At 42.4% G+C, this 26,440-nt stretch overlaps 2 protein-coding genes across 3 annotated transcripts in view; one reads left to right on the top strand and one right to left on the bottom strand.

Moving 5' to 3' along the window:
- ndrg1a (N-myc downstream regulated 1a) overlaps positions 1–18,763 on the top strand; it is a 22,852-nt gene extending 4,089 nt beyond the window's left edge. The window contains exons 2-16 of one of the 2 annotated variants that reach the window (XM_021560000.2): positions 7,844–7,918; positions 8,226–8,261; positions 11,044–11,149; positions 11,505–11,625; positions 12,156–12,218; positions 13,136–13,196; positions 13,591–13,677; positions 13,871–13,915; positions 14,096–14,199; positions 14,616–14,678; positions 15,243–15,294; positions 15,757–15,804; positions 16,372–16,407; positions 16,710–16,761; positions 17,437–18,763. In XM_021560000.2, the coding sequence (XP_021415675.1) occupies positions 7,862–7,918; positions 8,226–8,261; positions 11,044–11,149; positions 11,505–11,625; positions 12,156–12,218; positions 13,136–13,196; positions 13,591–13,677; positions 13,871–13,915; positions 14,096–14,199; positions 14,616–14,678; positions 15,243–15,294; positions 15,757–15,804; positions 16,372–16,407; positions 16,710–16,761; positions 17,437–17,651 (1,146 nt within the window). In that variant the 5' untranslated portion in view covers positions 7,844–7,861 and the 3' untranslated portion in view covers positions 17,652–18,763. Of the gene's footprint in view, positions 1–7,843; positions 7,919–8,225; positions 8,262–9,783; positions 10,218–11,043; positions 11,150–11,504; positions 11,626–12,155; positions 12,219–13,135; positions 13,197–13,590; positions 13,678–13,870; positions 13,916–14,095; positions 14,200–14,615; positions 14,679–15,242; positions 15,295–15,756; positions 15,805–16,371; positions 16,408–16,709; positions 16,762–17,436 lie in introns of those variants that run through there. The other variant, XM_021560001.2, reaches the window with a different exon arrangement.
- Positions 18,105–26,440, bottom strand: LOC110488042 (CCN family member 4). Its single transcript, XM_021560002.2, has 5 exons — positions 26,239–26,440; positions 22,796–23,084; positions 22,076–22,330; positions 20,347–20,540; positions 18,105–20,181 (listed from the first exon to the last, which is right to left on the bottom strand). The coding sequence occupies exons 1-5, from the start codon at positions 26,284–26,286 to the stop codon at positions 19,876–19,878; spliced, it is 1,092 nt and encodes a 363-aa protein (XP_021415677.2). The 5' UTR covers positions 26,287–26,440; the 3' UTR covers positions 18,105–19,875.

Raw genomic sequence — 26,440 nt, 5'->3', positions numbered from 1 at the left:
ACCAGGACGGCGATACAGCCTGACAGGATGCTCTCAATTGTGCATCTGTAAAAGTTTTAGGGGCCAAGCCAAATTTCTTCAGCCACCTGAGGTTGAAAAGGGGCTGTTGCACCTTCTTCACCACACTGTCTGTGTGGGTGGACCATTTCAGATTGGCAGTGATGTGTATGCCGAGGTACTTACAATCTTTCCACCTTCTCCACTGTGGTCCCGTCGATGTGGATAGGGGCATGCTCCCTCTGCTGTTTCCTGAAGCCCAAGATCAGCTCCTTTGTTTTGTTGACGTTGATTGAGAGGTTGTTTTCATGACACCACACTCTGAGGGCCCTCACCTCCTCCCTGTAGTCTCATCATTGTTGGTAATCAGACCTACTACTTTTGTGGCATCTGCAAACTTGATGATTGAGTTGGAGGCGTGCGTGGTCACGCAGTCGTGGGTGAACAGGGAGTACAGGAGGGGGCTGAGAACGCACCCTTGTGGGGCCCCTGTGTTGAGGATCAGCGAAGTGGATGTTTTGTTGCCCACCTTCACCACCTGAGGGCGGCCCGTCAGGAAGTCCAGGACCCAGTAGTGACCAATAAAACATTTGATTTGATTTGAACTTGGAGGGTACTATAGTGTTGAAGGCTGAGCTATAGTCAATGAACAGCATTCTAACATAGGTATTCCACTTGTCCAGATTGTATAGGGCAATGTGCAGTGCAATGGCGATTGCATCGTGAGTCTCTGATCCACCTCTACGTAGAGGACACCATTCTGTATACTTCTGGCCCTTCTTTGGACACTGTGTTAACAACCCTCCAGGCGAGCTTCAATGCCATACAACTCTCCTTCCGTGGCCTCCAATTGCTCTTAAACACAAGTAAAACTAAATGCATGCTCTTCAACCGATCGCTGCCTGCACCTGCCCGCCTGTCCAACATCACTACTCTGGACGGCTCTGACTTAGAATATGTGGACAACTACAAATATCTAGGTGTCTGGTTAGACTGTAAACTCTCCTTCCAGACTCACATCAAACATAGCCAATCCAAAGTTAAATCTAGAATTGGCTTCCTATTTCGCAACAAAGCATCCTTCAGTCATGCTGCCAAACATACCCTTGTAAAACTGACCATCCTACCAATCCTCGACTTTGGCGATGTCATTTACAAAATAGCCTCCAATACCCTACTCAATAAATTGGATGCAGTCTATCACAGTGCCATCCGTTTTGTCACCAAAGCCCCATATACTACCCACCACTGCGACCTGTACACTCTTGTTGGCTGGCCCTCGCTTCATACTCGTCGCCAAACCCACTGGCTCCAGGTCATCTACAAGACCCTGCTAGGTAAAGTCCCCCCTTATCTCAGCTCGCTGGTCACCATAGCAGCACCCACCTGTAGCACGTGCGCTAGCAGGTATATCTCTCTGGTCACCCCCAAAACCAATTCTTCCTTTGTTCGACTCTCCTTCCTCTGCTGCCAATGACTGGAACGAACTACAAAAATCTCTGAAACTGGAAACACTTATCTCCCTCACTAGCTTTAGGCACCAGCTGTCAGAGCAGCTCACAGATTACTGCACCTGTACATAGCTGTACATATTTTTCTATTGTATTAGTGACTGTATGTTTGTTTATTCTATGTGTAACTCTCGAACTGCTTTGCTTTATCTTGGCCAGGTAGCAATTGTAAATGAGAACTTGTTCTCAACTTGCCTACCTGGTTAAATAAAGGTGAAATAAAATAAAAAATAAAAATTGTCTGTGGCTCTATTGGGGCGGTAAGCAAATTGAAGTGGGTCTAGGGTATCAGGTAAGGTAGAGGTGATATGATCCTTAACTAGCCTCAAAGTACTTCATAATGACAAGTGAGTGCTACAGGGCGATAGTTTTGAGTTCAGTTACCTTAGCTGTCTTGTGTACACGGACAATGGTGGACATCTTAAAGTAAGTGGTTTTATATGCCCGTAAACACTCCAGCCAGCTGGTCTGCACATGCTCTGAGGACACGGCTAGGGATGCGGTCTGGGCCGGCAGCCTTGTGAGGGTTAAGACTCTTAAATGTCTTATTCACGTCAGCCATGGAGAAAGTGAGCCCACAGTCCTTGGGAGCGGGCAACGTCGGTGGCACTGTGTTATCCTAAAAGCGGGCACAGAAGGTGTTTAGCTTGTCCGGGAGCAAGTGTCGGTGTCTATCGGCGTCGGTGTCGGTGTCTGCGACCTGACTGGTATTCCCTTTGTAATCCGTGATTGGCAGTAGACCCTGCCACATACTTTTCGTGTCTGAACTTTTGAATTGCGACTCCACTTTGTCTCTATACTGCCGTTTCACCTTTTTGATTGCCTTACGGAGAGAATAACTACACTGTTTCTATTCAACCACATTCCCAGTCACCTTGCCATGGTTAAATGCGGTTGTTTGCGCTTTCAGTTTTGCGCAAATGCTCCCGTCTATCCATTGTTTTTGGTTTGGGTAGGTTTTAATAGCCACAGTGGGAACAACATTGCCTAAACACTTCCTGATGAGCTCAGTCACTTTGTCCAGTCACTTTGTCCGTGTATGGTTCCCAATGTTATTCTTGATGAATTAAGCAATAAAGTGTTAAACAAATCAAAATATATTTTTTATTCTTCAAAGTAGCCATCCTTTGCCTTGATGACAGCTTTGCACAGTCTTGGCATTCTCTCAACCAGCTTCACCTGGAATGCTTTTCCAACCGTCTTGAAGGAGTTTCCCAAATATGCTGAGCACTTGTTGGTTGCTTTTCCTTCCCTTTGCGGTCCAAACCATCTCAGGTCGGGTGATTGTGGAGGCCAGGTCATCTGACGCGGCACTCCATCACTCTCCTTCTTCGTCAAACAGCCCTTACAAAGCCTGGAGGTTTGTTGGGTCATTGTCCTGTTGAAAAACAAATGATAGTCCACAAACCAGATGGGATGGCGTATCACTGCAGAATGCTGTGGTAGCCATGCTGGTTAAGTGTGCCTTGAATCCTAAATAAATCACTGGCAGTGTCACCAGCAAAGCACCCCCAAACTATCACACCTCCTCCTTAATGCTTCACGGTGGGAACCACACATGCGGAGATAATCCGTTCACCTACTCTGTGTCTCATAAAGACACTGTGGATGGAACCAAAAATCTCAAATTTGAAATCATCAGACCAAAGGACAGATTTCCACAGGTCCAATGTCCATTGCTCGTGTTTCTTGGCCCTTTGCAAGTTTCTTCTTCTTATTGGTGTCCGAAGGCCTGATTTTCAAGCAGTCTCCTCTGGACAATTGATGTTGAGATGTGTCTGTTACTTGAATTCTGAAGCATTTATTAGGGTTGCAATTTCTGAGGCTGTTAACTCTAATGAACATCCTCTGCAGAAAAGGTAACTTACTTTCCTATGGCACTCCTAATGAGAGCCAGTTTCATCATAGCGCTTCATGGTTTTTGCGACTGCACCCTTTGCTTATTTAAGCTGTTCTTGCCATAATATGGACTTGGTCTTTTACCAAATAGGGCTATCTTCTGTATACCCCCCTACATTGTCACAACACAACTGATTGGCTGAAACACATTAAGAAGGAAAGAAATTCCACAAATTAACTTTTAACAAGGCACACCTGTTAATTGAAATGCATTCCAGGTGACTACCTCATGAATCTGGTTGAGAGAATGCCAAGAGTGTGCAAAGCTGTCATCAAGGCAAAGGGTGGCTGCTTTGAAGAATCTCAAATATGAAATATATTTTAATTTGTTTAACTCTTTTTTTTTCTTACTACATGAGTCAACATGTGTTATTTCCTGGTTTTGATATCCACTATTTCATTCTACAATGTAGAACATTTTAAAAAATAAAGAAAAATCCTTGAATGAGTATGTGTGTCTAAACATCTGACTGGTACTGTAGATACAGTGCCTTGCAAAAATATTCACCCCATTGACGTTTTTCCTATTTTGTTGCATTAAAACCTGAAATTTAAATGGATTTTTAGTTGGATTTCATGTAATGGACGTACACAAAATAGTCCAAATTGGTGAAGTGAAATGAAAAAAAAACTTGTTTCAAAAAACCCACGGACCATGCAAGGAAGGCATTAGTCAGAAAGGCAACAAAGATAACCCTGAAGGAGCTGCAAAGCTCCACAGCGGAGATTGGAGTATCTGGCCATAGGACCACTTTAAGCCGTACACTCCACAGAGCTGGACTTTACAGAAGAGTGGCCAGAAAAAAAGCCATTGCTTAAATAAAAAAATAAGCAAACATGTTTGGTGTTCGCCAAAAGGCATGTGGTAGACTCCCCAAACATATGGAAGAAGGTACTCTGGTCAGATGAGACTAAAATTGAGCTTTTTGGCCATCAAGGAAAACACCATGTCTGGTGCAAACCCAACACCTTGCATCACCTCAAGAACACCATCCCCACAGTGAAGCATGGTGGTGGCACCATCATGCTGTGGGGATGTTTTTCATCGGCAGGGACTGAGAAACTGGTCAGAATTTAAGAAATTATCGATGGCACTAAATACAGGTAAATTCTTGAGGAATCCTGTTTCAGTCTTCCAGAGATTTGAGATGGGGGTTGGGGATGGGGGTTCACCTTCCAGCAGGACAATGACCCTAAGCATACTGCTAAAGCAACACTCGAGTGGTTTAAGGGGAAACATTTAAATGTCTTGGAATGGCCTAGTCAAAGCCCAGACCTCAATCCAATTGAGAATCTGTGGTATGACTTAAAGATTGTGGTACACCAGCGGAACCCATCCAACTTGAAGGAGTTGGAGCAGTTTTGCCTTGAAGAATGGGCAAAAATCCCAGTGCCAAGCTTATAGAGACATACCCCAAGAGACTTGCAGCTTGTAATTGCTGCAAAAGGTGGCTCTACCAAGTATTGACTTTGGGGGGTGAATAGTTATGCATGTTCAAGTTGGCTTTTTTTGTCTTATTTCTTGTTTGTTTCACAAGAGAAAATATTTTGCATCTTCAATGTGGTAGGCATGTTGTGTAAGTCAAATGATACAAACCCCCCCAAAATGAATTTTCATTCCAGGTTGTAAGGCAACATAATAGGAAAAATGCCAAGGGGGTGAATACTTTCGCAAGCCACTGTATGTAGCAAGGAAGAGAGTGATAATTTCCTTAGACACCGAGAGGGAGGGGGCAGAGAAGGAGAGCAAGAGTGAACATGTTCTGTACTCGTGAGGTATTACTGATGTCCTGAGAGGATTTTTTTTTTATACCGCCAGGTAAAAGATTAGCTTAGGAGAGTCAAAAGGGCATCCTAGCTTGTAAACAACATTTGGCCTAGTTGTCTCAAACTGCCTATTCAGCACCAAGACTATCTGCAGGTCTGGAAACTGTTTTGGGTTTAATGGTGTTTGGTTTACTTGGCCATAGTTTGAAACCAAAACAGAAGGTTTGAAAATACAGAAATGGGTTTCAAGATCACGACTAGCCTCTTTAACACCACTAAGATTAACTGCGCTGCTATAAATACAAAACAGTTTTTATCAACATTTACAGATTATGTTGGCTTGTGTAACTTCTCTCACATGGTTGGATTGAATAGAATGTTGGAATTTCAGTGGGAACCGACGTACAGTTTCTCCAACGAAGGGTTTGGAAGGCATCATGTCTTTAAAAAAACACTTCTGAAAAATGTTTTGATTGCTACGCCTCTTCCTCTCTGCACTAGTGTGAGGCTTGGCAGAGGCTTCTGTTATGGTCTGCCTCCCACATTACACTATTTTCCCTATGTAGTGCTCTAGGCCGAATAGCGTGCCATTTGTGATGTAGCCGTAGAGTCCGGATGCTGTTCTGATGGAAGCCTGCCCATACACCCAAAACTCTGTGTTAAATTAATCGCTTCCTTTTAAAAATTACCCTGGAGAGGCACATCTCAAACCTGTACATAGATCAGATCCAAAGGATATTGTTATGGCTGTACAGCGGAGAGAGTGAGACACAGGAATATGGTGTGAGGCAGAAAGCGAGAGAGAGAGTAGTGTGTTTGTGTGTGAAGGGAGCTATGGAAGCTGTGCAGTGTCAGTAGCTTCTTGTGTGTTGGCCAAGCCCAGTAAGCCCACCACGGAGGAAGAGCCTGACTCCTTTACCAGCCTCGCCTGCCTGCCCGCCCTGCCTTCGACTGCTTGTCCTGCCTTGGCCTTGCTGGACACAAAGGCCCTGTCTGTTTACCATCTGATTTGATTTGCATGCACAGCAGAGCCCACACAATCCCACCAAATTAGCATCATGGTTCACAGCAGCATGATCTCTAGACAGCAGCTTGATTTAATTTTTCGCCCACTCCCTACCTCTGTCAAAATAGCCGGCGACTCATTTGAGTTCATTCTGGTTTAAAATGCTTTGAAAACTGTAGCTGTAGCTAGGGCCTGGTCTACTGCTGTGTTCTCGTCTTAAAACAGTGTCATACATCAATCCCTACAAGAAGGCAACATGGATGTTGTGTTTTAGTCATCTGTCATTCCTTTGTGTAAAAATCAGGTGGTCATGGCTAACTATGTGCAGTGGAAGGTTGGTAAACAACTCCTGGTAAGCAACGCCTGGAAACCACCTGTCAAACACTTAAGGAGTTCCCTTCTTCAAGTTGTTTTGGAGATGTTTAGATCCGTAGAAGTATCATACAAAGGTTGGGAAGGAAAGCTATACGATCCAGACCTGGGTTCAAATACTATACATTTAAAAAAATATTTTTTTAATAACTTTTCAATTATTTCGAAGTAAGTTTTTAGATATTTATTTGAAAAGACAAGTAGTTGAATATTGAATATATCAGAAAATACTCAAATGCACTGTTGAACGAGAGTCTGGTTTTCTCAGTGTTAAGTTAAGTTTGGCGATGTCATTTACAAAATAGCCTCCAATACCCTACTCAATAAATTGGATGCAGTCTATCACAGTGCCATCTGTTTTGACACCAAAGCCCCATATACTACCCACCACTGCGACCTGTACGCTCTCATTGGCTGGCCCTCGCTTCATACTCGTCGCCAAACCCACTGGCGCCAGGTCATCTACAAGACCCTGCTAGGTAAAGTCCCCCCTTATCTCAGCTCGCTGGTCACCATAGCAGCATCCACCTGTAGCACGCGCTCCAGCAGGTATGTATCTCTGGTCACCCCCAAAACCAATTCCTACTTTGGCCGCCTCTCCTTCCAGTTCTCTGCTGCCAATGACTGGAACGAACTACAAAAAACTCTGAAACTGGAAACACTTATCTCTCTCACTAGCTTTAAGCACCAGCTGTCAGAGCAGCTCACATATTACTGCACCTGTACATAGCCCATCTATAATTTAGCCCAAACAACTACCTCTCCCCCTACTGTATTTATTTATTTATTTTGCTCCTTTGCACCCCATTATTTCTCTCTCTACTTTGCACATTCTTCCACTACAAATCTACCATTCCAGTGTTTAACTTGCTATATTGTATTTACTTCGCCACCATGGCCTTTTTTTGTCTTTACCTCCCTTCTCTCACCTCATTTGCTCACATCGTATATAGACTTGTTTATACTGTATTATTGACTGTATGTTTGTTTTATTCCATGTGTAACTCTGTGTTGTTGTATGTGTCGAACTGCTTTGCTTTATCTTGGCCAGGTCGCAATTGTAAATGAGAACTTGTTCTCAACTTGACTACCTGGTTAAATAAAGGTGAAATAAAAAATTAACGTAATAACATGATATCAAAACAAAATGTACAGGGATCAGGAAGGTATGTGTGTTTTGTTATATGAAACTTCATCTCAAACACGGAGGAACGCTCCACCACTGGTTGAAGCAGTCGGCATATATCTAAATTAACAGTCCTCTCTCTCTCTCTCTCTCTCTCTCTCTCAGCTTCTTCAACTGAAAGACATGGATGACATCCAAGTTTTACCAAAAGCACCCCTGCTTGTTGACAGGGAATTGCCAGTAAGTAAACTCATGATCATTTGTATGATCATACATTTGATTTGCATGTACTATAGACAATGGTTTATTTGTCTGAGCAAAATGTTGTTTAAACTTCGTTATATGACAACTGAACTCCATAGATAAATGCTGACTGTTTAGCTGTCAGGAACAGTCTGAAATGTTTTTACTATATCGTGATACTGGTCCTTTATGGATACCTTTCTTCATATTTAAAACACAATGGACAATTACTTATATTCTCTATTTCATCATATCTTATTGGCAAAACTTCACTCTCTATAACCGTTGTCTCTTTCATTTCTAGGGGTTGAGAGCAGCTGTTGCGCAACTTGTGATAAAGGTATGTCCCTATGGTGCACGTAGATATCCATCAAAATCTACAAATGTTGACATAATCCACAGGTTTCAGTGTAGAGTAGTCAGATTAATGTCCACATGGATTAGGTTGGGATATTTTAGTGATGTGAAAGGAAAATTATTGATGAATCATCTTGCAGTACTTAGGTGTTTCTGGTGGAAGTTTTGCATACATTTAGGTCTCTTTGAGACTGACAGATGATGTTAGATGACTACTGCACTAATGTTTTATCTGTAGCCCTTTGTGTAATCTAAAGAGGGAAAAGTATCATTTAATTTTGAGCACACTGTAGTATGAATGTGTATGTTGACTTGACATACAGCTAGCAGCATACCTACTGCATACCAACTACATACATCCAGGACCGTGGACTGCACCACTGGGAACCCACTACCTAACAATCAATGCTTTCATTCTTAACTTGTCAAAGTACCTTATAAACATCCTACCACATGCCAATATCCTGAAACTGATTGTACTGCATGTCGACCTGAGAAGTTTCAGAGGTGGCAGAGGGATTTTGCCTGCAGCTAACCATCTCGTGCAAACCGACCCTCACGCCTGCTGGGATTAGTCAACTCAGGTTTCCAGGGCAAGCGTTTAATATCGCTTTGTGTCTTAGAGCCCTACTGACGTAGGTAGAGGAGGGACACCTCAGCCACCTGTCCCGTTCCCAGGCTGCCTCCCCTCCCCCTTAAGCTCAAGCACACAAGTTACACATGTATCCCTCCTCCTCCTTTCTCCTCTCCCCCCTCCTCTAGCTAGCTCAATGAGATTAGCTCAGCATGTGTCTATATCAAACTGCCACCAAATAAGCCATGGTTACCTAGACGACACTGCCGTCAGATGTTTACCTCAGGTCATGTACATAGGTTATGTGAACCTGGAGGCGAAGCCTTGGTTGAACTGGATTTGACTACATCGTTGACTCTTATTGCGGCCCGAATGGCAACATATTCCCTACGCAGTGTACTACTTTTGACCAGATCCCAAATTCATTTGGTAAAAATGTGTGCACTATGTAGGGGATAGGTTGCCATTTGGGACAGAAATCCTCAGGGTCTTAACCTGGACCTAACTACCTTCCTTGTAAGAGTTGTTTTGGTCAGTGTATGGGGTTTATGACGCCAGGATTCCTCCCCTATTCCACTGGCAATATTATTTTATTGGTAACCACTCATACTTGCAGTATCAGTAGGCTAGGCCTATGAAATTGAACGTGCCGCAAACAAAATTGCACCTAGGAGCCAATAGTCTATCTTATCTTTGGAATAGTAGACTAAAGATAATCTCCCCACACTGATAACATTGAGATATGAAACAATGTATTTGTACGGTATCTTATAACGATACTGAGTTAATTTTCAATCTATTGAAACATTGCCACACAGACATACCTAACAGAATGACTTAAAACACCATAATGGCTTCAGATGTGATTATGCCAGTGCTATTACAACAAATGTCTTTATTTTTCTCTTTCTTGACTGCCTGATATGTCATCAAATGAGGATATTTTGGCAACTGGGTTCAGTTATTCATTGCTCTTTTATACTGTATTCCCTCTGATCTGATGGCTTGCTTACTCTTCACTTTGCACTAGTCCTCATTAAATATCCCATGCTGTCCCACTTTCGGACATTGTGCTGATCCAATTTAGGGATCTCTTCAGCTAGAATTATCTTGTTTTGACCACCTTGCAAAGCACCATGGGAGGCCAGGGCTTATGCAGAGTAGTAAGTACCAGGGGTATAAAACACAACCCTCAGACAAGTTCCCTCATAAAGACCTTTACAGAACCTTACCTTCAATTGGATCTATAGCTCAGAGCACTACCTCCGTTTACTACTCAGTACAGGTGACCAAAAGCCACTAGGAAACATGGTTCTTGAGGGGGATTCGGACATGGAGAGTGTTGTTGCTGAGATTGAAACCTCTGTAAGTACTGTTGGATCTCTGTCTCTTATGGAGTAGTTGATGGTGTGCTTTGATAGGCCGTCTTGGGCTTGTTTACCTTTATCTTTTCTTCTGTACTATTGTGGGATTGAAGTAAACAATCTGATTGTGAAAAACATGGTGGACTGAAAGTTCTTTGGAAGTAATACGCATCAGTCAGAAATCATGTGGAATTGAATAAAAACATTGGTCATTGTTAAAACATTATTGCCAGATGCTCTGGTTGATGACTCCTTGAGAAACAGAGCATACTGAAGATACTGAATGCAGAAAGGCTAACTGCATGAGCCATTTTGTTTCACTGAAAGTTGGATACATTTGTTTTCAATGGAACTTTCTGATGAAGCCTTTACATTTTGGTAATTGATCATGTTTTTATTATTTAACTAGGCAAGTCAGTTGAGAACAAATTCTTATTTACAATGGCAGCCTAACGGACAACTGCCTAGGCAAGTCAGTTGAGAACAAATTCTTATTTACAATGGCGGCCTAACGGACAACTGCCTTGTTCAGGGGCAAGACTAACAGATTTTTACCTTGTCAGCTCAGGGATTTGATCCAGAAACCTTTCGGTTACTGGCCCAACGCTCTAACCACTAGGCTACCTGCTGCCCCTTATTCAGAGTGAACTTTAAGTCTGTTTGGATGTATTCTGATTGCAATGTGTTGTGTTGGAGAAAATACATGCAGCCCAAGTTAAAAACCATTGATTCTGAAGGGCAATTTTCTGTTGTTGTAGTTATGTTTGAATATTTAATATAGTGCTGTGGTACCCCTATTTGCTAACGGTGGTTTATTCCATCTTTAGGAGCACGATGTAGAGACTCCCCATGGAAGGATCCACTGCACCATGAAGGGGATACCCAAAGGAGACCGGCCCGTCATCCTCACCTTCCATGACATTGGACTGAACCGTAAGCCCCATTTGCTTCATTCATCCCATCCTAGTTAATGGATTTGATGTCACCCCTCAATGTAAGACTAATGTCCCCATGCACTTTGGTATTGTTACGTTTAAGAATGAGAACGTCTATTCGTTGACTATAACGGCTAGTCAACATCATGAAAAGTGAATTTACTTCATTTGTAAAATATAATTGATTCTCAATGACTTACCTGGCTGAATAAAGATGAACATTGAAATAAATAGATACATTTGAAAGTTGAGAAGAAGCACACAATGGCCACCGTGATAGACATTTGACATCCACAAATCATATGAGATCCAGCCTCATCACTAACATCCTGTACCGGATCTCCATGTTTCAGACAAGACGTGCTTTGACTCCATGTTCCAGCATGAGGACATGCAGGAGATCATGCAGCACTTTGCTGTGTGCCACGTCGATGCCCCTGGGCAGCACGAGGGGGCCAACACTTTCTCTACTGGGTGAGCCCAGTCGCCTAGCCTTATCTTATATGTTGTTGATTGGATAGGACAGATGTAAAGAGGAAAGAAGGAGGAGAGTGGGTTGAAATGGCACTGGGCCGTATTCAAACCCATGCTGCAGCGGTATGAGTTCTGGAGGCAGTGACTTAGACCACTTGACCACCCTAGACCTCGCCGCCTTTGCACCAAATGTAGGCCAGCTTGTTCGTCTGTCACCCTTTGACCTCTGCACTGTAACATCTAGATCTGTTGTGGCCCATTTACACAGATCTCTTGATAAATCATTTGCATGTTAGGTGAATATCGTTTTTTACCTGATTGCTCTGGTGCTTCGTTTTTATGATCGTCTGCATCTTGAGTCCAGATCCCCATTGATCTGAATAGGAGAGATGATCAAAGTAAAGAAAGGATATGAGAAAGCAGTATGAGGCTGTTGATGGAATAGAGATATGGAGGGCAGTGATAAGAAGCATTGTAAAGTGTTGATAATGGAAGTACTTTAACCCTGACGGTTGTTGTTTTGTCTCCAGGTACGAGTACCCCTCCATGGATCAGCTGTCTGAGTCCCTCCCCCTGGTCCTCAAGCATTTTGGGTAAGTCCAAACAAGGACTTTATAAGATTTAGAAATGTATCCAATATTTTCATTATGAAATATATTTCTCCTCATACATTTGAACCCCAGTCCATAGGGCTCAAATGCTGACCAGACCGCTCATGCGCATGTTGCTTTTGTCCACCCACACCAGATGCGATCAGGACACGTAGCTTGAAATATCAAAATGAACTCTGAACCAACTATATTAGTTTGGGGACAGGTTGAAAAGCATTAAACATTTATGGCAATTTAGCTAGCTAGCTTGCTGTTACTAGCTAATTTGTCCTGGGATATAAACACTGGGTTGTTATTTGACCTGAAATGCACAAGGTCCTCTAATCCGACAATTAATCCACACATAAAAGGGTAAACTGAGTTTGTTTCTAGTAATCTCCCCTCCTTCAGGCTTCTTCTTCTTTGGACTTTATATGGTGGTTGGCAACCAACTTTAAGGTGCATTACCACAACTGACAGGGATGTGGACCTCAGTTCATCTTTCAATCACCCACGTGGGTATATGCTCCTAAAAACCAATGAGGAGATGGGAGAGGCAGGACTTGCAGTGCGTCAAGGTTCACAAGTAGAACCAAGTTCTATTTTAGTGCTTGGCTACGCAGACGCTCGCTGACGCGCTTGAGCAGTGTGGGTGCAATGATTGAATAACATGTATGTGTCAATTTGTTTTGCAACGCTTGCACACGCGACACAAGCGGTGTGGTCAGCAAGTCATGCTACTTACCGTTCAGGATCTATTTTCATAGTGTCTCAGATTAGAAGTGCTGTTTTGCCTTCTAGATCATAATGAAGAGAACTCCTATTTTGAGATGCTTTATGAATAAAGACTATGATGCCTTAGACCCTCATCCATTGGCTCAAAGAATTCTGATGATATTCTGTTTGTTTGTTAACCACAGCCTGAAAAGCATCATTGGAATAGCCGTCGGAGCTGGAGCCTACATCCTGGCGAGATTCGCTGTGAGTTTGACGCCCTCCTCCCTTCCCCTTTCAATTACGCTTACATTTGGTTCATTATGAAGAGTTTTAATCAAACCGGGATTAGAAGTTATAGTAGATTAATGTTCCCAGTGATGCTGTGCTCATTTTGGGTGTACAGTCCTGTTTATTGCTTTAGCCTGCTGCTGAGAGTCTGGAAATGTTGTAGACTGGCTCCGTACCAAAACACCCGGCCCTGTAGGGACTCCGTCTCAATATGCTGAAACCCAGATGATGGAGGGATACGAATGTTTTAACTCCTAACTGACGAAATGTTGATGTTTCAATGAGTATAGTGAATGAGGTTTCAATGAGCACTGTTTGTATAGTTTCACCAGTACGAAGTCATTGACCAAATGTTTGTTTCTGTTTTTAGCTGGACTACCCAGCAATGGTGGAAGGCCTGGTTCTGGTTAACATCAACCACTGTGCTGAGGGGTGGATGGACTGGGCTGCAAACAAGGTACTATACAGGACCCTCTCCACACAACCACAGATCCACAACAATCCATCAACTTTAATGATTTATAAAGCCCTTTTTAGATTGTCAACATTGTCACGTAGCTTGTTTATACAGTATTAACGTAGCTATGTATATGATTGCTATTTGACCCATGAAAAAATATATACAAATCATCTTTTCCATCTCTTTTCAGGTCACTGCTTTGCCCGAAATGCTCATCGGCCATCTCTTCGGAAAGGTGAGCAGTGGGCACCAAAATAGACAGTGATTGAAACTGCAAATCACATCAGCATAATCCCATTGAATCTATTCCAATTAGGGGCCACATGGATATAGGACAGTTCGTGGCAGGCTTACATGTTGCAGTACTGTCACTAGGTCACAGAGTCTGAGTAGGTGTTTATTTCTGTCTCTGTAGGAGGAAATATCCAACAACCATGACCTTATCGCCACCTACCGCCATCACATCATGAACGACATGAACCAGTACAACCTGCACCACTTTGTCAAAGCTTACAACAGGTAAATACACTGGCCTCCAGCAGAGAATAATCATAAAAATTCTATCCATGAGTTCATCCGACTATGGGGAAGTAGATAAAGGGCTTCATTGCCAAAATCCCAAAGTATCCCTTTTAATCAAGTCTTACAACATGTAAATGCACTAGACTCCTCACTGCGGAGAATAACACAGATTACCATGAACATCCTTTGACCCCACATGAATATGTATATATTTAATATACATAATCACATTTTAGAGGACGCCTGTATATTCATTGTAGAAATATACTGTATCTTATCTATGTATTTCTAATATTTCAATATATGTTATTACATATCTATAATAGATAAACATATAAATGTAATATTATATTTGTAAAATGTCAGTATGTTCAGTTTGGGCCTCACTGATATCCCACCTTTTTCCCTTTCAGCCGGCGGGATCTGGAGATTGAGAGGCCCATTCCTGGTGGGAAAGTCTCCGTCAGAACCCTGAAGTGAGTTCCAAACCTTCAGACTTTTTGGCATACCTCAATCATCCCACATGGCATATTGCTAGAGCCATGAGTTTTCCCTGACCTAGAAACTCTGGGCCCTAGTTATAGCCTGATCTGCTGGTTACTCGGTCCGGGAAAAACTCCTGGCTCTGTAGTACTATGACCACAGATGGATATAATGACAAGATGCTAGTCTCCGCCCTAACAATGGGATTCGTTGACCAAAGAGCGGAACGGCGGGCTGTCAAGCTCCTTCCTGTTCCTCTCTTCGGATTGGTGGATACATCTCGTTATTTGAATACTTTCTTGAATATTCGATGATGGGTGTTGACGTCAATAGCCTGTATTCTATGGAGAGTGAGATGCTATGCTAGCCTCATGAATATGCATAGACCGTCAACAGGGACAACTCCGATATAAAGTGTTTTTTCTCAAAGTTGCCGGGATGTCACATGCATCACACTTATATCAGTACAGTCGTCACAACCTAAGCATTACCAAACTTCTATTAAATAAAATAAGGCTTGCGTATTAAAATAGCAATAAAATACTTTTTGCTCTCAGGTGTCCTTCTTTGTTGGTGGTAGGAGACAGCTCTCCGGCTGTTGACGCTGTGGTAAGTCCAAATACACACTGTAATCCTAACGGCCATAAACAAATCATGAACATTAATACCTCTGGTCTTTAGTCCCTAGGTTCCTCAGAACATGTGTTGTCCTTTCATCTAAGTCAGGGCTCTCCATCCCTGTTCCAGGAGGGCTACCGCCCTGTAGGTTTTCGCTCCAACCCTAATCTAGCGCACCTAGCCTGAATCAGGTTAGTTAAAACTGGGGTTGGAGTGAAAACCTACTGGAGGGTAGCTGTCCTGTAACAGGGTTGGAGAGCCCTGACCTACCCAACAAGATATTATCAAAGGTTAAAACTTTTAGGATTTAAACATGGGACAAAAAAGGGAAAGAAATCATACACCACAAAAGCTATTCTAGCAATAAAATATTACTCCAGCAGTTACCTATTTATTTCTCTACTAGGGTAAATATGTAGTCCCTCAATTAGACTCTGTACTGTGCATCTACAGGTAGAGTGCAATACTAAGCTGGACCCGACAAAGACCACACTGCTCAAGGTGAGTGGCCCCCTACAATCTACCTCCTGCTAATAATAGGTCATAATATTGGCTAGGCAGTCTGATGAGCTTCCAGGAGCTCAGCAACTACCTGGTGACTGATTTACTAGCGCTGCCTTGAACCCCTGAGACCGCAGGTTGAGGCTATGCTGCTGTACCCAGCCTCCAGGGTCTGTTCATTAGGCACATAATGGAAAACGTTTTGCAATGGAAAATTTGAGGTTCTTATTGGACCAAGTCCAGATTGTGCCCTCCTTGTTTGAGTTTGTTTACCTCTGTTTGGTTCCTGATAAACATGACCCAGGTCACAATCCTTCCTGTCTGGCCTACCTATGATGTGCATGCCCCTGGCTGTGACCTAATGCGTTCTGTAAAACTCTGAAATGGGCACGTTTTACAGACGCTAAACTGTTAACTGTCCAGAGGCTGATGGAAAACACTTGTTTCACATTGAGGAAGTGTTAGATGGGAGGTTGTTTTGTGTAATGGGGGGTGACTAATGTCGTACCGCTGCTGACCTGATACCTTAACTCTGCCCTCTTGAATTACGTGTTTATTTTTTTCCAGATGGCGGATTGCGGAGGCCTGCCCATGGTTGACCAGGTGCGTTTCTAATTTGTTAACATGCTCACGCAGGTGAGGTGGGGTGGCAAAGGGATAATCATTAGGGGGGTAATACAACGGAAGCTTGACTTAAGAGCATTAGTGACAGTAGCAATGAGGCACATACGTCAGGTCTGGAGAGCTAATACCCAGCTCAGTCAGCACCTGCTGCTACAACAGCTGTCATACATATGCCTCTCATTATCAGTTTGTAGGATAGGACATGAATCTGTCTGTTATGTCATTATGTGGATAATACCAGGGAAACAAGTTGCTAACTTTCTCCTTTGCTCACCCAACAGCCTGCAAAGCTGACAGAGGCCTTCAAGTACTTCATTCAGGGAATGGGCTACAGTAAGTACACACTCCAACATACACTCTCTGTGTAACCAATGCTGACCAGTAATTATATTAACACAAGTATTTAATTAACTATGTAGAAACATAAAAGTCTGGTTACCCTATTACTGTTTGCAAAAGAAATGTGGGTGTTCACGTCAACCTGTAAGGAGTTTGCCTGCCACCTGGTGGGTGAGATTAGTAACTGCACCTTCAGATAAAAAAACTTTAAAAAAATAAAATAAATTCCTGTTAAGTATTTCACCTTTATTTAACCAGGTAAGCAAGTTGTGAACAAGTTCTCATTTACAATTGCGACCTGGCCAAGATAAAGCAAAGCAGTTCGACACATACAACGACACAGTTACACATGGAGTAAAACAAACATAGTCAATAATAGAGTAGAAACAAGTTCCGATGTGAGCAAATGTGATGTGAGCAAATGAGGTGAGATAAGGGAGGTAAAGGCAAAAAAAGGCCATGGTGGCAAAGTAAATACATTATAGCAAGTAAAACACTGGAATGGTAGATTTGCGGTGCAAAGTAGAAATAAAAATAATGGGGATGCCAGTTAACCTGTTCTATAATGATTATGAAATATAAATATGAAATATAGTGCCCACATTCAGAATTCAGTTGACCATGAACACAGTGTGAATGGATCTTTAACCTTGTCTCCTCTTTCCTCAGTGCCCGCCGCCAGCATGACCAGACTGGTCCGCTCTCGCACTGCATCCGGCTCCAGCATCCACTCCATGGATGGCAACAGGAGCCGGTCTCACACTAACGAGGGAAACAGGAGCCGGTCACACACCAACGAGAAGCGTGGCCGCTCCCACACGGACAGTATGGAAGGCACAGCAAACAGCAGCACTGCGCTCAAGTCCACCGAAGTGTCCTGCTAGATGACCCTTACATGACACTCAACCTTTAACCTCTGCACCCTGGTTCCTGCTGCGCTGCCACTAACCACACCTACAAACACACATACACAACTAGAGAATGTCTCTATGCCAAAGAGTTATGCGAAGAGGTTGTGTGTGTAAGGCTATGCAAGCATATACTACTGCATTATGAAGGAAATTCCTTAGAGGGAAAAACGTATTCTGAAATAAACAGATCCCTTCCCATCTGCCGCGTCAGGTGGAATATCTAGTTGTTAGTGGCAACGCAGCAGAGTGACACGGCGCAACGGAGAATGTGGGAGAAAGCTGTGGCTGCAGAACCAGTACTTAGTACAGCAGTTTGTCATCAAGACAGTTTTTTGTTTTTTTTGTCTATAGTTCTTTATTACATATGACACAGCTTTCTCAAAATGTGTACCTGACTATAAATGACTTTCTAATTGTTCATCGTTAACTTTTCAATGTTCTGATTAATGTACTGTGGGATACAGGAGAGAAGTGGCGTAAGAATAGGTAGGCAAGTGGATCAAAAATAAATATATATGCAGTCTTTTTTTATCTTCTCAAATTGCTATTAGTCTTTGAAACTTTGGAAAGGAGGGAATTGAAAAGTATAATGTACATACAACACATTCCTGTAATGATTCCTCTCTTTTAGGACGTCTGTTTCGTCTGGAGTTAACATTCTTCTGGATCTATTGTAGAACATTTCATGAGGTTATCCTTTCATTAATCAAACAATCACATACGGTTGCTTTATTAACAGATCATGGCTTCAGGCACAATTGTTCTTTTGGATATTTCTTGTGTAAATGGTTATTTCTATGCAATCCCGGCAAACAAAGATAATGTGCCATGGAAACCCTCTGACTTATTAAGGCTCCTTTGTTGTGATGGATTTGAGAAAGTCAAGCCGATCCACATGATGTGATATAAAGATCCGAGTTAGCCATAGAGCTTCTCAAAAACCCTCTCCCACTCTTACGTGCACTACAGCAACACTTGCCGGCTATGTAGAACACCGGCCGAGACCGCATAACTGCCTAATGCTGTAGATGAGAAGCATTAAATATAGCATAACAATTTGTATTTATTAAAAACCTATAACTTTTTGTCCTGGTGTTGTCGTCATTTTGAATGATTGTAAGATCAAATGATACCACAGTTCCACAGGATCTTTAACCATATATATAGCACATGCATTCTATAGTAGCATCTCACTTCATCTCGTACTCATTGTTCAATTCAGAGCCACGCGATCAAATCAATCTTAACATGAGTATGAACGAGATTTCATGAAACTTGTTACTGTGAATATAAAAATACCTGTATGACAATTTGTTCAATCATTTAGTATTCAAAATGTACTTCAATAAATAACTAAAATATTTCACACACTTGGTTTACTTGTAAGTCAATAAACTATTTCCGAAAGCAACCATATACAAGCTTAAAACAAACAAAAAACATTGATTTACACATTTTTCCAATAGGAAAAAAAGCAAAAGAAAGATCCCCTTGTAAGAAAAAATGCTTTGTCTGGAATTCAATCCAATGGATGATCTAGAGACTGAATGCCATCTCTGTGAATGCTGGGGAAATTGCCTTTAAAAGGAGGACTGTCTGCTGTATGGAGCGTTGTTCTAAAACGTGCCTTAGATTGAATACCTGCCTCTATGTATAAAATAAATTGACATATAACAGAGTTTCTGAAAGTCTGAAAAACCAAAAAACATTGAGAAAAGGAAAAGTAGGTGAAAATAGGGGTAGATGGAGGCTTAGGCCTAGGTTCAATTAGATCAGGCATTAACCAGCGATAGCAGACACCTGCATAGTGGATGTTTCAGAGGTCGAAATGCAAATCGGTGAGCAGCTACACATGCGACCATTATCACAAATCCACACCCGCCACACTCCTGTTAGAAGTTCAGAAGGAGAAAGTGTAGGCTATATAGAAATAATGACGCTCAAATGTAAAATCATTAAACTAAATAATACGCATTTCTATCATCATAATGGAGGTGTACATTCCTGTGGCTGTTCATGTGCCTCCGTGCAGCCGATGGCAATGTCCGATTTAGGTATAATACCGGGAGCCACTTGTTGACAGCTCTAAAGCAGTTCCACCTCTAACACCATCAAAACAACTGCTCTGCGGATGTTGGCTAAGCAGATCTGATTGAATAGAGCCCATAATAAGAGCATAGCTTATTATTGAAATGTCTCAGTTCACGATCTCAGGGTAGCCATAGTAATTCTCCAGCTCGGCAAAGATGTCATTGGGGTTCTTGCAGCTGAGGTTACAGAAGCAGGCGTTGATCCACATGACTTGCCAGGTGAACACAGCACCGTTGGGACACATAAACTCCACATCGATGGTCTTGGACTTGTAGGGAATGCAGCAGCGATGGTCCGTGGCCACGCAGACCCCGCAGTATTTAGGCCTGTAAGACTTCTTACTGACACAGCCTGAGATGGTCAAGTTTTTTGGCTGCTCTTCTCTGTAGATGTTCATACAATTCTTCCCTGGCTGAGAGATAAGAGAGGTATTTTTTGCAATGTGAACTCTTCAATATAGATATCATAACAAACAAACATTAGACTTCTTTGCAATGCGTACATGTATGCATGGATATGTGTCCGTGCCCATATATGTGGGTAAACGTGTATGCATACACATACTCTGTACATGTACCTTGATGTGCTTGGTGATGTCCACCTCACAGGGCCGTATGTTACAGAGGCGGGACTCTTTTACCATCTCACACCTGTCGTTAGCATTAGAGACACGCAGAGACAGACCTCGACCACAAGTCTTAGAGCAGATACTCCAGGAGGTTGTCTGGATCACACAGTTCCTGCTCTGGCCCTTCAACTCAACAGGAAGAGCTATGTCAACAGAGACAGGCAGAGAGGAAGTGTGTGAGTGAGAGAGAGAGAGAGAGAAAGTGTGTGAGTGAGTGAGCAAGTGAGAGAGAGACTACAATTTAATATGGGCAGTGACAGAAGTGCTTTTTAGACATTATTCATCAAAACTGGACCTAATACACCACATGACCAAAAGTATGCGAATACCTGCTCGTCGAACCTCTCATTCCAAAATCATGGGCATTAATACGGAGTTGGTCCTCCCTTTGCTGCTATAACAGCCTCTACTCTTCTGGGAAGGCATTCCACTAGATGTTGGAACATCCACTAGATGTTGGACTAGATGTTGTTGGACTAGATCCACTAGATGTTGGACTTGATTCCATTCAGCCACAAGAGCATTAGTGATGTCTGGCACTGATGTTGGGCAATTAGGCCTGGCTCGCAGTAGGCGCTCCAATTCATCCCAAAGGTGTTCGATGAGGTTGAGGTCAGGGCTCTGCGCAGGCCTGTCAAGTTCTTCCACACTGATCTCGACAAACCATTTCTCGCTTTGTGCACAAAAGATTTTGTGCTGACGCTGCTTGCAGAAGCAGTTTGGAACTAGTTAGTGAGTGTTGCAACCAAGGACAGATGATTTTTACGCGCTTCAGCACTCAGCGGTCCCGTTCTGTGCGCTTGTGTGGCCTACCACTTAGCGGCTGAGCCATTGTTGCTCCTAGACGTTTCCATTTCACAATAACAGCAGTTACAGTTGACCGGTGCAGCTCTAGCAGGGCAGAAATTTGACGAATTGACTTGTTGGAAAGGTCACTGAGCTCTTCAGTAAGGCTATTCTACTGTCAATGTTTGTTTATGGAAATTGCATGGCTGTGTGCTCGACTTTATACACCTGTCAGCTCTTCAGGGACAGGGTTGGAGTTAGAGCTACCGTCCGGTAGCTCTCCAGGAACAGGGTTGGAGTTAACCTACCGGACGGTAGCTCTCTGGGAACAGAGGTGAAGTTAACCTATAGGACGGTAGCTCTCTAGGAACAGGGTTGGAGTTAACCTATAGGACGGTAGCTCTCTGGGAACAGGGTTTGAGTTAACCTATAGGACGGTAGCTCTCTGGGAACAGGGTTTGAGCTAACCTATAGGACGGTAGCTCTCTGGGAACAGGGTTGGAGTTAACCTATAGGACGGTAGCTCTCTGGGAACAGGGTTGGAGTTAACCTATAGGACGGTACTATGAAGCAATATCCTAAAACTATTTTGATTCACAGTTCTCAAAGAATTGCTCAATATTACCATGGTTATTAGTGTTACAAGATTCTCAATACACGAGACTCTATCCATGTAATGACTGGAATGGTATTGAACACATGGACTATTTCTCCATCACTAATGGTAACAATGTGTTTGAAACAGTTCCATTTATTCCATTCCAGCCATTACAATGAGCCTGTACTCCTATTTGAAATGACACCAGCCACCACTGATTAATTGATTGACTGACTGACTGACTGATTGATTGCTTGATCAATTGTTTGATTGATTGATGGATCTGTGTCCTACCTTCCACTGCATGTCTTGGAGCAGTCTTCCTCCCCTTCTTGGGCTCGTCACAGATCCACTGTTCACAGCAGCGTCCTGGGATCTTGACCCTCCTTGAGTTCTGGCACCACACCCGGGGGGGCTGGGAGTCCGTACACAGGGACACGCACCCGATAGCCCCGTTCACACACAGACACTGGTATTTACAGCTGGGTTTGAAGCTCTGCCCATTCCGGTAGATCACACCGTCATGCTCGCAGCCCACGCCAACCATATCTGGCAAAGAAGGTCAGGACAGCAGTCTTACATCACAGAGAGATACACAGTGAATAAGGTAATGATAACAATGTAATGTAGCAGACAATGTTTTTAGTGTTATCTGAACAAAAACAAACATGTCATGACATTGGGTAATATGATTGTGAAACCTATCTTTTGGTATTTTTTTTTCATTAGTCCACTGCTGATACAGTCCCAAAATGTTTTGTATATCAGCAATCAGGTTTTCAAGATATAGGACTTGCAAGAAGCATTTTGTAACTTGCCACATCATCATGATAATGTGGCAAGTTACAATTTGATATATCTTGAAAACCAGATTGCTGACATGAAAAATATGTTGGGACTGTATCAGCACTGAATTAATGAAACAAATACCAAAATATAGTTTTTGAGTGGATTATTCCTTTAATCATGTCATGTCTTTAGTAGCTTAGAGTATGTGTGGTAAATGACACTTACATGCACACACTCCTTTTTCGTACCTAGGCTTGTCTGAGCTGTAATCGCAGTACAATCCCTTATGGTAGTCGCAAGTGTCTGCCTCGTTGCACTCCTCCCCCACCTGCCTGGCGCAGGCCTTGCAGCAGTCACAGCCATCCATGAGCAAGCTCACCCCTGAAGGGCAGGAATGGGGGACCAGGGGGCACTCACAGGGCCAGTGGCAGTACTGGGTCCGGTTGTATGGCTCTAGGTCTGTGGATTCTGCTAGGGGCAGCATGGCAGTGGAATTCTGGGTCTGGGAGTAGGCCTAGATGAGAGGGACAAGGAGGAGTTATGCACTTCGATATACATAATACATATTTTAGTTTTCTATGGTCAAACGCTATGACTTTTGATAACACAATAAACCACGCAAGTAGAGAACAGACATTCCTAAAGCATCAAAGATGTACAGTATGTACAGTATGTATGTTATCTGTGTAGGTTTCCATGTCTAGGACAATTTAAAAGCGCAATCAGTGGAGGCTGCTGAGGGGATGATGGCTCATAATAATGTCTGGAACGGAGTAGATGGAATGGCATCAAACACATGGAAACCATGTATTTGATACCGTTCCTCCCATTCCACTCCAGCCATTACCACAAGCCCGTCCTCCCCAATTAAAGTGGGACCAACCTCCTGTGAAGCACATGTACTTGTTAGCACGTGGATCACCTGTATCACAATCACAACAGTTACAGGGGAATAATAGGCTGTTGCTCCAAGGATCAAAGTCGTAATTAGCTTCATGTCCTTAATCTTTTTTATTTCCAACATGTCCTATATCGGCCTAAGAACTAATAGACCCAAATCCCCTATTTGGCTAGAGAAGTGTTGCAAGTCCTGAATGTGCCTAAAGGTCTGGCTGGCCTTCTTGTTCGGATTGTACAACAACAACAAGGATGATTAACAGGGTAAGGGAGGTAAAAGAAAGAATATGAAATCAAAATGATTTCATCAATCTGACGCTGATCAGTCAAAGTACTTTTTATTTTCCTGTCTACACAATATTCTGCCTGTAGGCCATTTTTCATAGTTTCTTTGAAAATATAAAAGTATTTTCACAGCTGACGTGACAATACAATAAAACGTGTCCAACATTTCACCCCATGAATATTGCCTGTACAAACTGTATATATTTATGCCAAGATCAGAAACCCAATTTTTGTGTGTGTGATCAAATGAAAAACACCCTTTTTTTTAAAGCACTCAAAACAGATGTGCTGTCTGAACAAGCCACTAGGAAGAGTTTTACAACCAAACAAATGGCGGTTGGTCTTGGATCCAGACTGTTTAAGTCCCTACAGAGGAAACTGGCTCGTCCGCTGGCTCAGTATTTATAAATCCAAAAATGATTCTCAGTCTTGGCCTCACATTATAAGAGCAGGACTTCCTCGTATGAGTCAGGCAGGACACAGTGTTCCATAACCCATTATTACACATGGAGTAGCCAGATCGCCTAATGGGCTACTTTAAAATGTCATATTTTGTGAACGAGACACTCTACTTTTTATGCCTAACGTCTAAGGGCCAAACTTTCATTTCTGATGTCTGAACATTCAACAAACAGATTTTTTGTAGGGAACTTTTTGGGGCTGGTTTCCCAGACACAGATTAGGCCTTTTTAGTCCAGGACTAGGCTTAATCTGTGTCCAGGAAACCGTCTCAATGAAAACAATTGTAAATAATGTTGATGCTGTCATAACAGCAACCGCTGCCTCCAGTATGGGCCGACCAACAGTGCTAAATCAACTTTTCTTGGGGATTCCTATGTAGGTTACTGCAGGGTCTTTTCTGTATTAAACCTCTCTAATTACATTTCAGCCTCAACATGTTTATATTAACATCATAAAAGCCAAAGAGCTTCTGATCCAGGTAGGTTATACAGACACAATTAATCTGCAATTAATTAAATGTGAAAAAGACCCCGTAATCATGTTATTTTTGTTTTCCTAAGCTTGTTCTTGGCAGCCCATCAGTTGCCTTCACATATTTCTAATATAATTATAGTAATAAATAGTAAATCCATTGAGCGAATAGGATGTTTAATGCAGATAAATGAGATTGAATCATGGGTGTACCACAGAGCCAGTACCCATGGGATCTGCCGCTGAAGCGTAGTCAGCAGTCATCAGGCTCAGTCATTACACAACAACATCAGAGAACATGGTTACATCCCAGATGGCACCCTATTCCCCATATAGTGCACTCTTTCGGAATAGGATGTCATTTGGGATTCAGCCAACGTGTCACTTTCATCATTAAAGGGCTTTCTGGGGGTGTTTCACAAGGTAATGAAAAAGACACGGACAACAACTGATCATGACAATAACAGTTTATCGTCTCCATGTAGCTTTTTAATCTAAAAATGAAGGGAAATTGGATGAAGAGAGTACAAAAAAGGTTCTTAAAATCCATATATATACATATTGCATAACATGAATTTGAAGTGGGTTTTCTGTTGATGAGAAGCTTTGTGCTTGGCGGTTTATGTGCGTGTATACAAAGCTTTATTGTTCCTTACCCCCATCATATCTAGACAGCCAAAATTGGTATTGAGATTAATGTGAATACCATCACCTGTTCAGACTTATAACCCCTTGACCTTTTGTGTGACCTCAAGCAGACATATAACATCAACATCAAACGCTGTTTGGGCATCTGGGAATGAAAAAAGTGTTAAATGGTTTATCAAATATCTTGATTGACTTCTAATGTGACCTTGACAATACTGCCATATAGGTCAGATAAGAAACTTGGAACTTTCTTTCCTCAGATGTGGAGTGTTCAACTGATTTGACCTCTAACCCCTGCCAAACCTGGGTGAAATCACCAATGTTGTGTCACACATGCAGTCTGTTGTCAGGTTGAGAAAGTGCAAGCTGAATGTTGAGGGTAGACCATGAGCACAACTCTGGTCAACATAGAGCATCATAGACTCTCACCTTCATCTCTTTGTGTAAGCAGTTGCTTTTTCTCTCCCAATTTGATGCAGTGTGAGTGAAAAAACTTCAGTTTGAGGCCAGACATTTTGAGACTGTTTGAGCAGTTTTAACGTGTGAAGTATTGAATTAATGAAAAACCTTTCCTAACTTGGCAGATAGGGCCACATTAAACTAGAAACATAGTATTTGATATTTGTTGATGCCATGCTATTACAGTACTGTCCAAGAAGTCCTTGAATCTGGAGTAAAATGCAAAACATGACTCCACATAACCACATGGTGGCAGTAAAGTACAACAAAAAAATGGAGGGATAACTTGTGAATGAATACACGTTGAATTTATCGGAAGCATCAATAATACTATTCTATTCTAAAGAAATCATGAATCAGATCTGGCACATCAGAAATAAATAGATTTGGTAAATAAGGCTTAAACCAAGTGTTGATAAAAAAGTATCATAATGGCACTTTCTCACCTGTTGAATCCCTGCTGCTATAAGAATCCACTTTAGCAGCCAGCTCATCACTGGTTAGGAATTGTAAATTCATTGAACCCAGAATTATTCCTTTACTAAAAACAAAATATTTAGCACTCCACAAGTCCCAGGCAATCTTCTTCTAGTTGTCATCTCCTCCGCGAGGACCACTGTCTGGGACTGGGACTGGTGATGTTATTAA

The sequence above is a fragment of the Oncorhynchus mykiss genome, chromosome 32 (genome assembly GCF_013265735.2).
Source record: "Oncorhynchus mykiss isolate Arlee chromosome 32, USDA_OmykA_1.1, whole genome shotgun sequence".
NCBI classification, from domain to species: Eukaryota; Metazoa; Chordata; class Actinopteri; order Salmoniformes; family Salmonidae; genus Oncorhynchus; species Oncorhynchus mykiss.
The sequence above is the reverse complement of the archived record's forward strand: the minus strand, read 5'-3'. Positions and strand labels throughout refer to the sequence as shown.

Bases quoted from the DNA above. Each gene is read 5' to 3' on its own strand.
- LOC110488042 (XM_021560002.2), bottom strand. From the start codon at position 26,286: ATGAGCTGGCTGCTAAAGTGGATTCTTATAGCAGCAGGGATTCAACAG. The intron at 22,331-22,795 runs GTAAGTGTCATT...CTTCTTTGCCAG, and splicing joins CGAAAAAGGAGTGTGTGCAT to ATATGGTTGGCGTGGGCTGC. The intron at 20,541-22,075 runs GTAGGACACAGA...CTGTTGACATAG, and splicing joins TCCAAGACATGCAGTGGAAG to CTCTTCCTGTTGAGTTGAAG.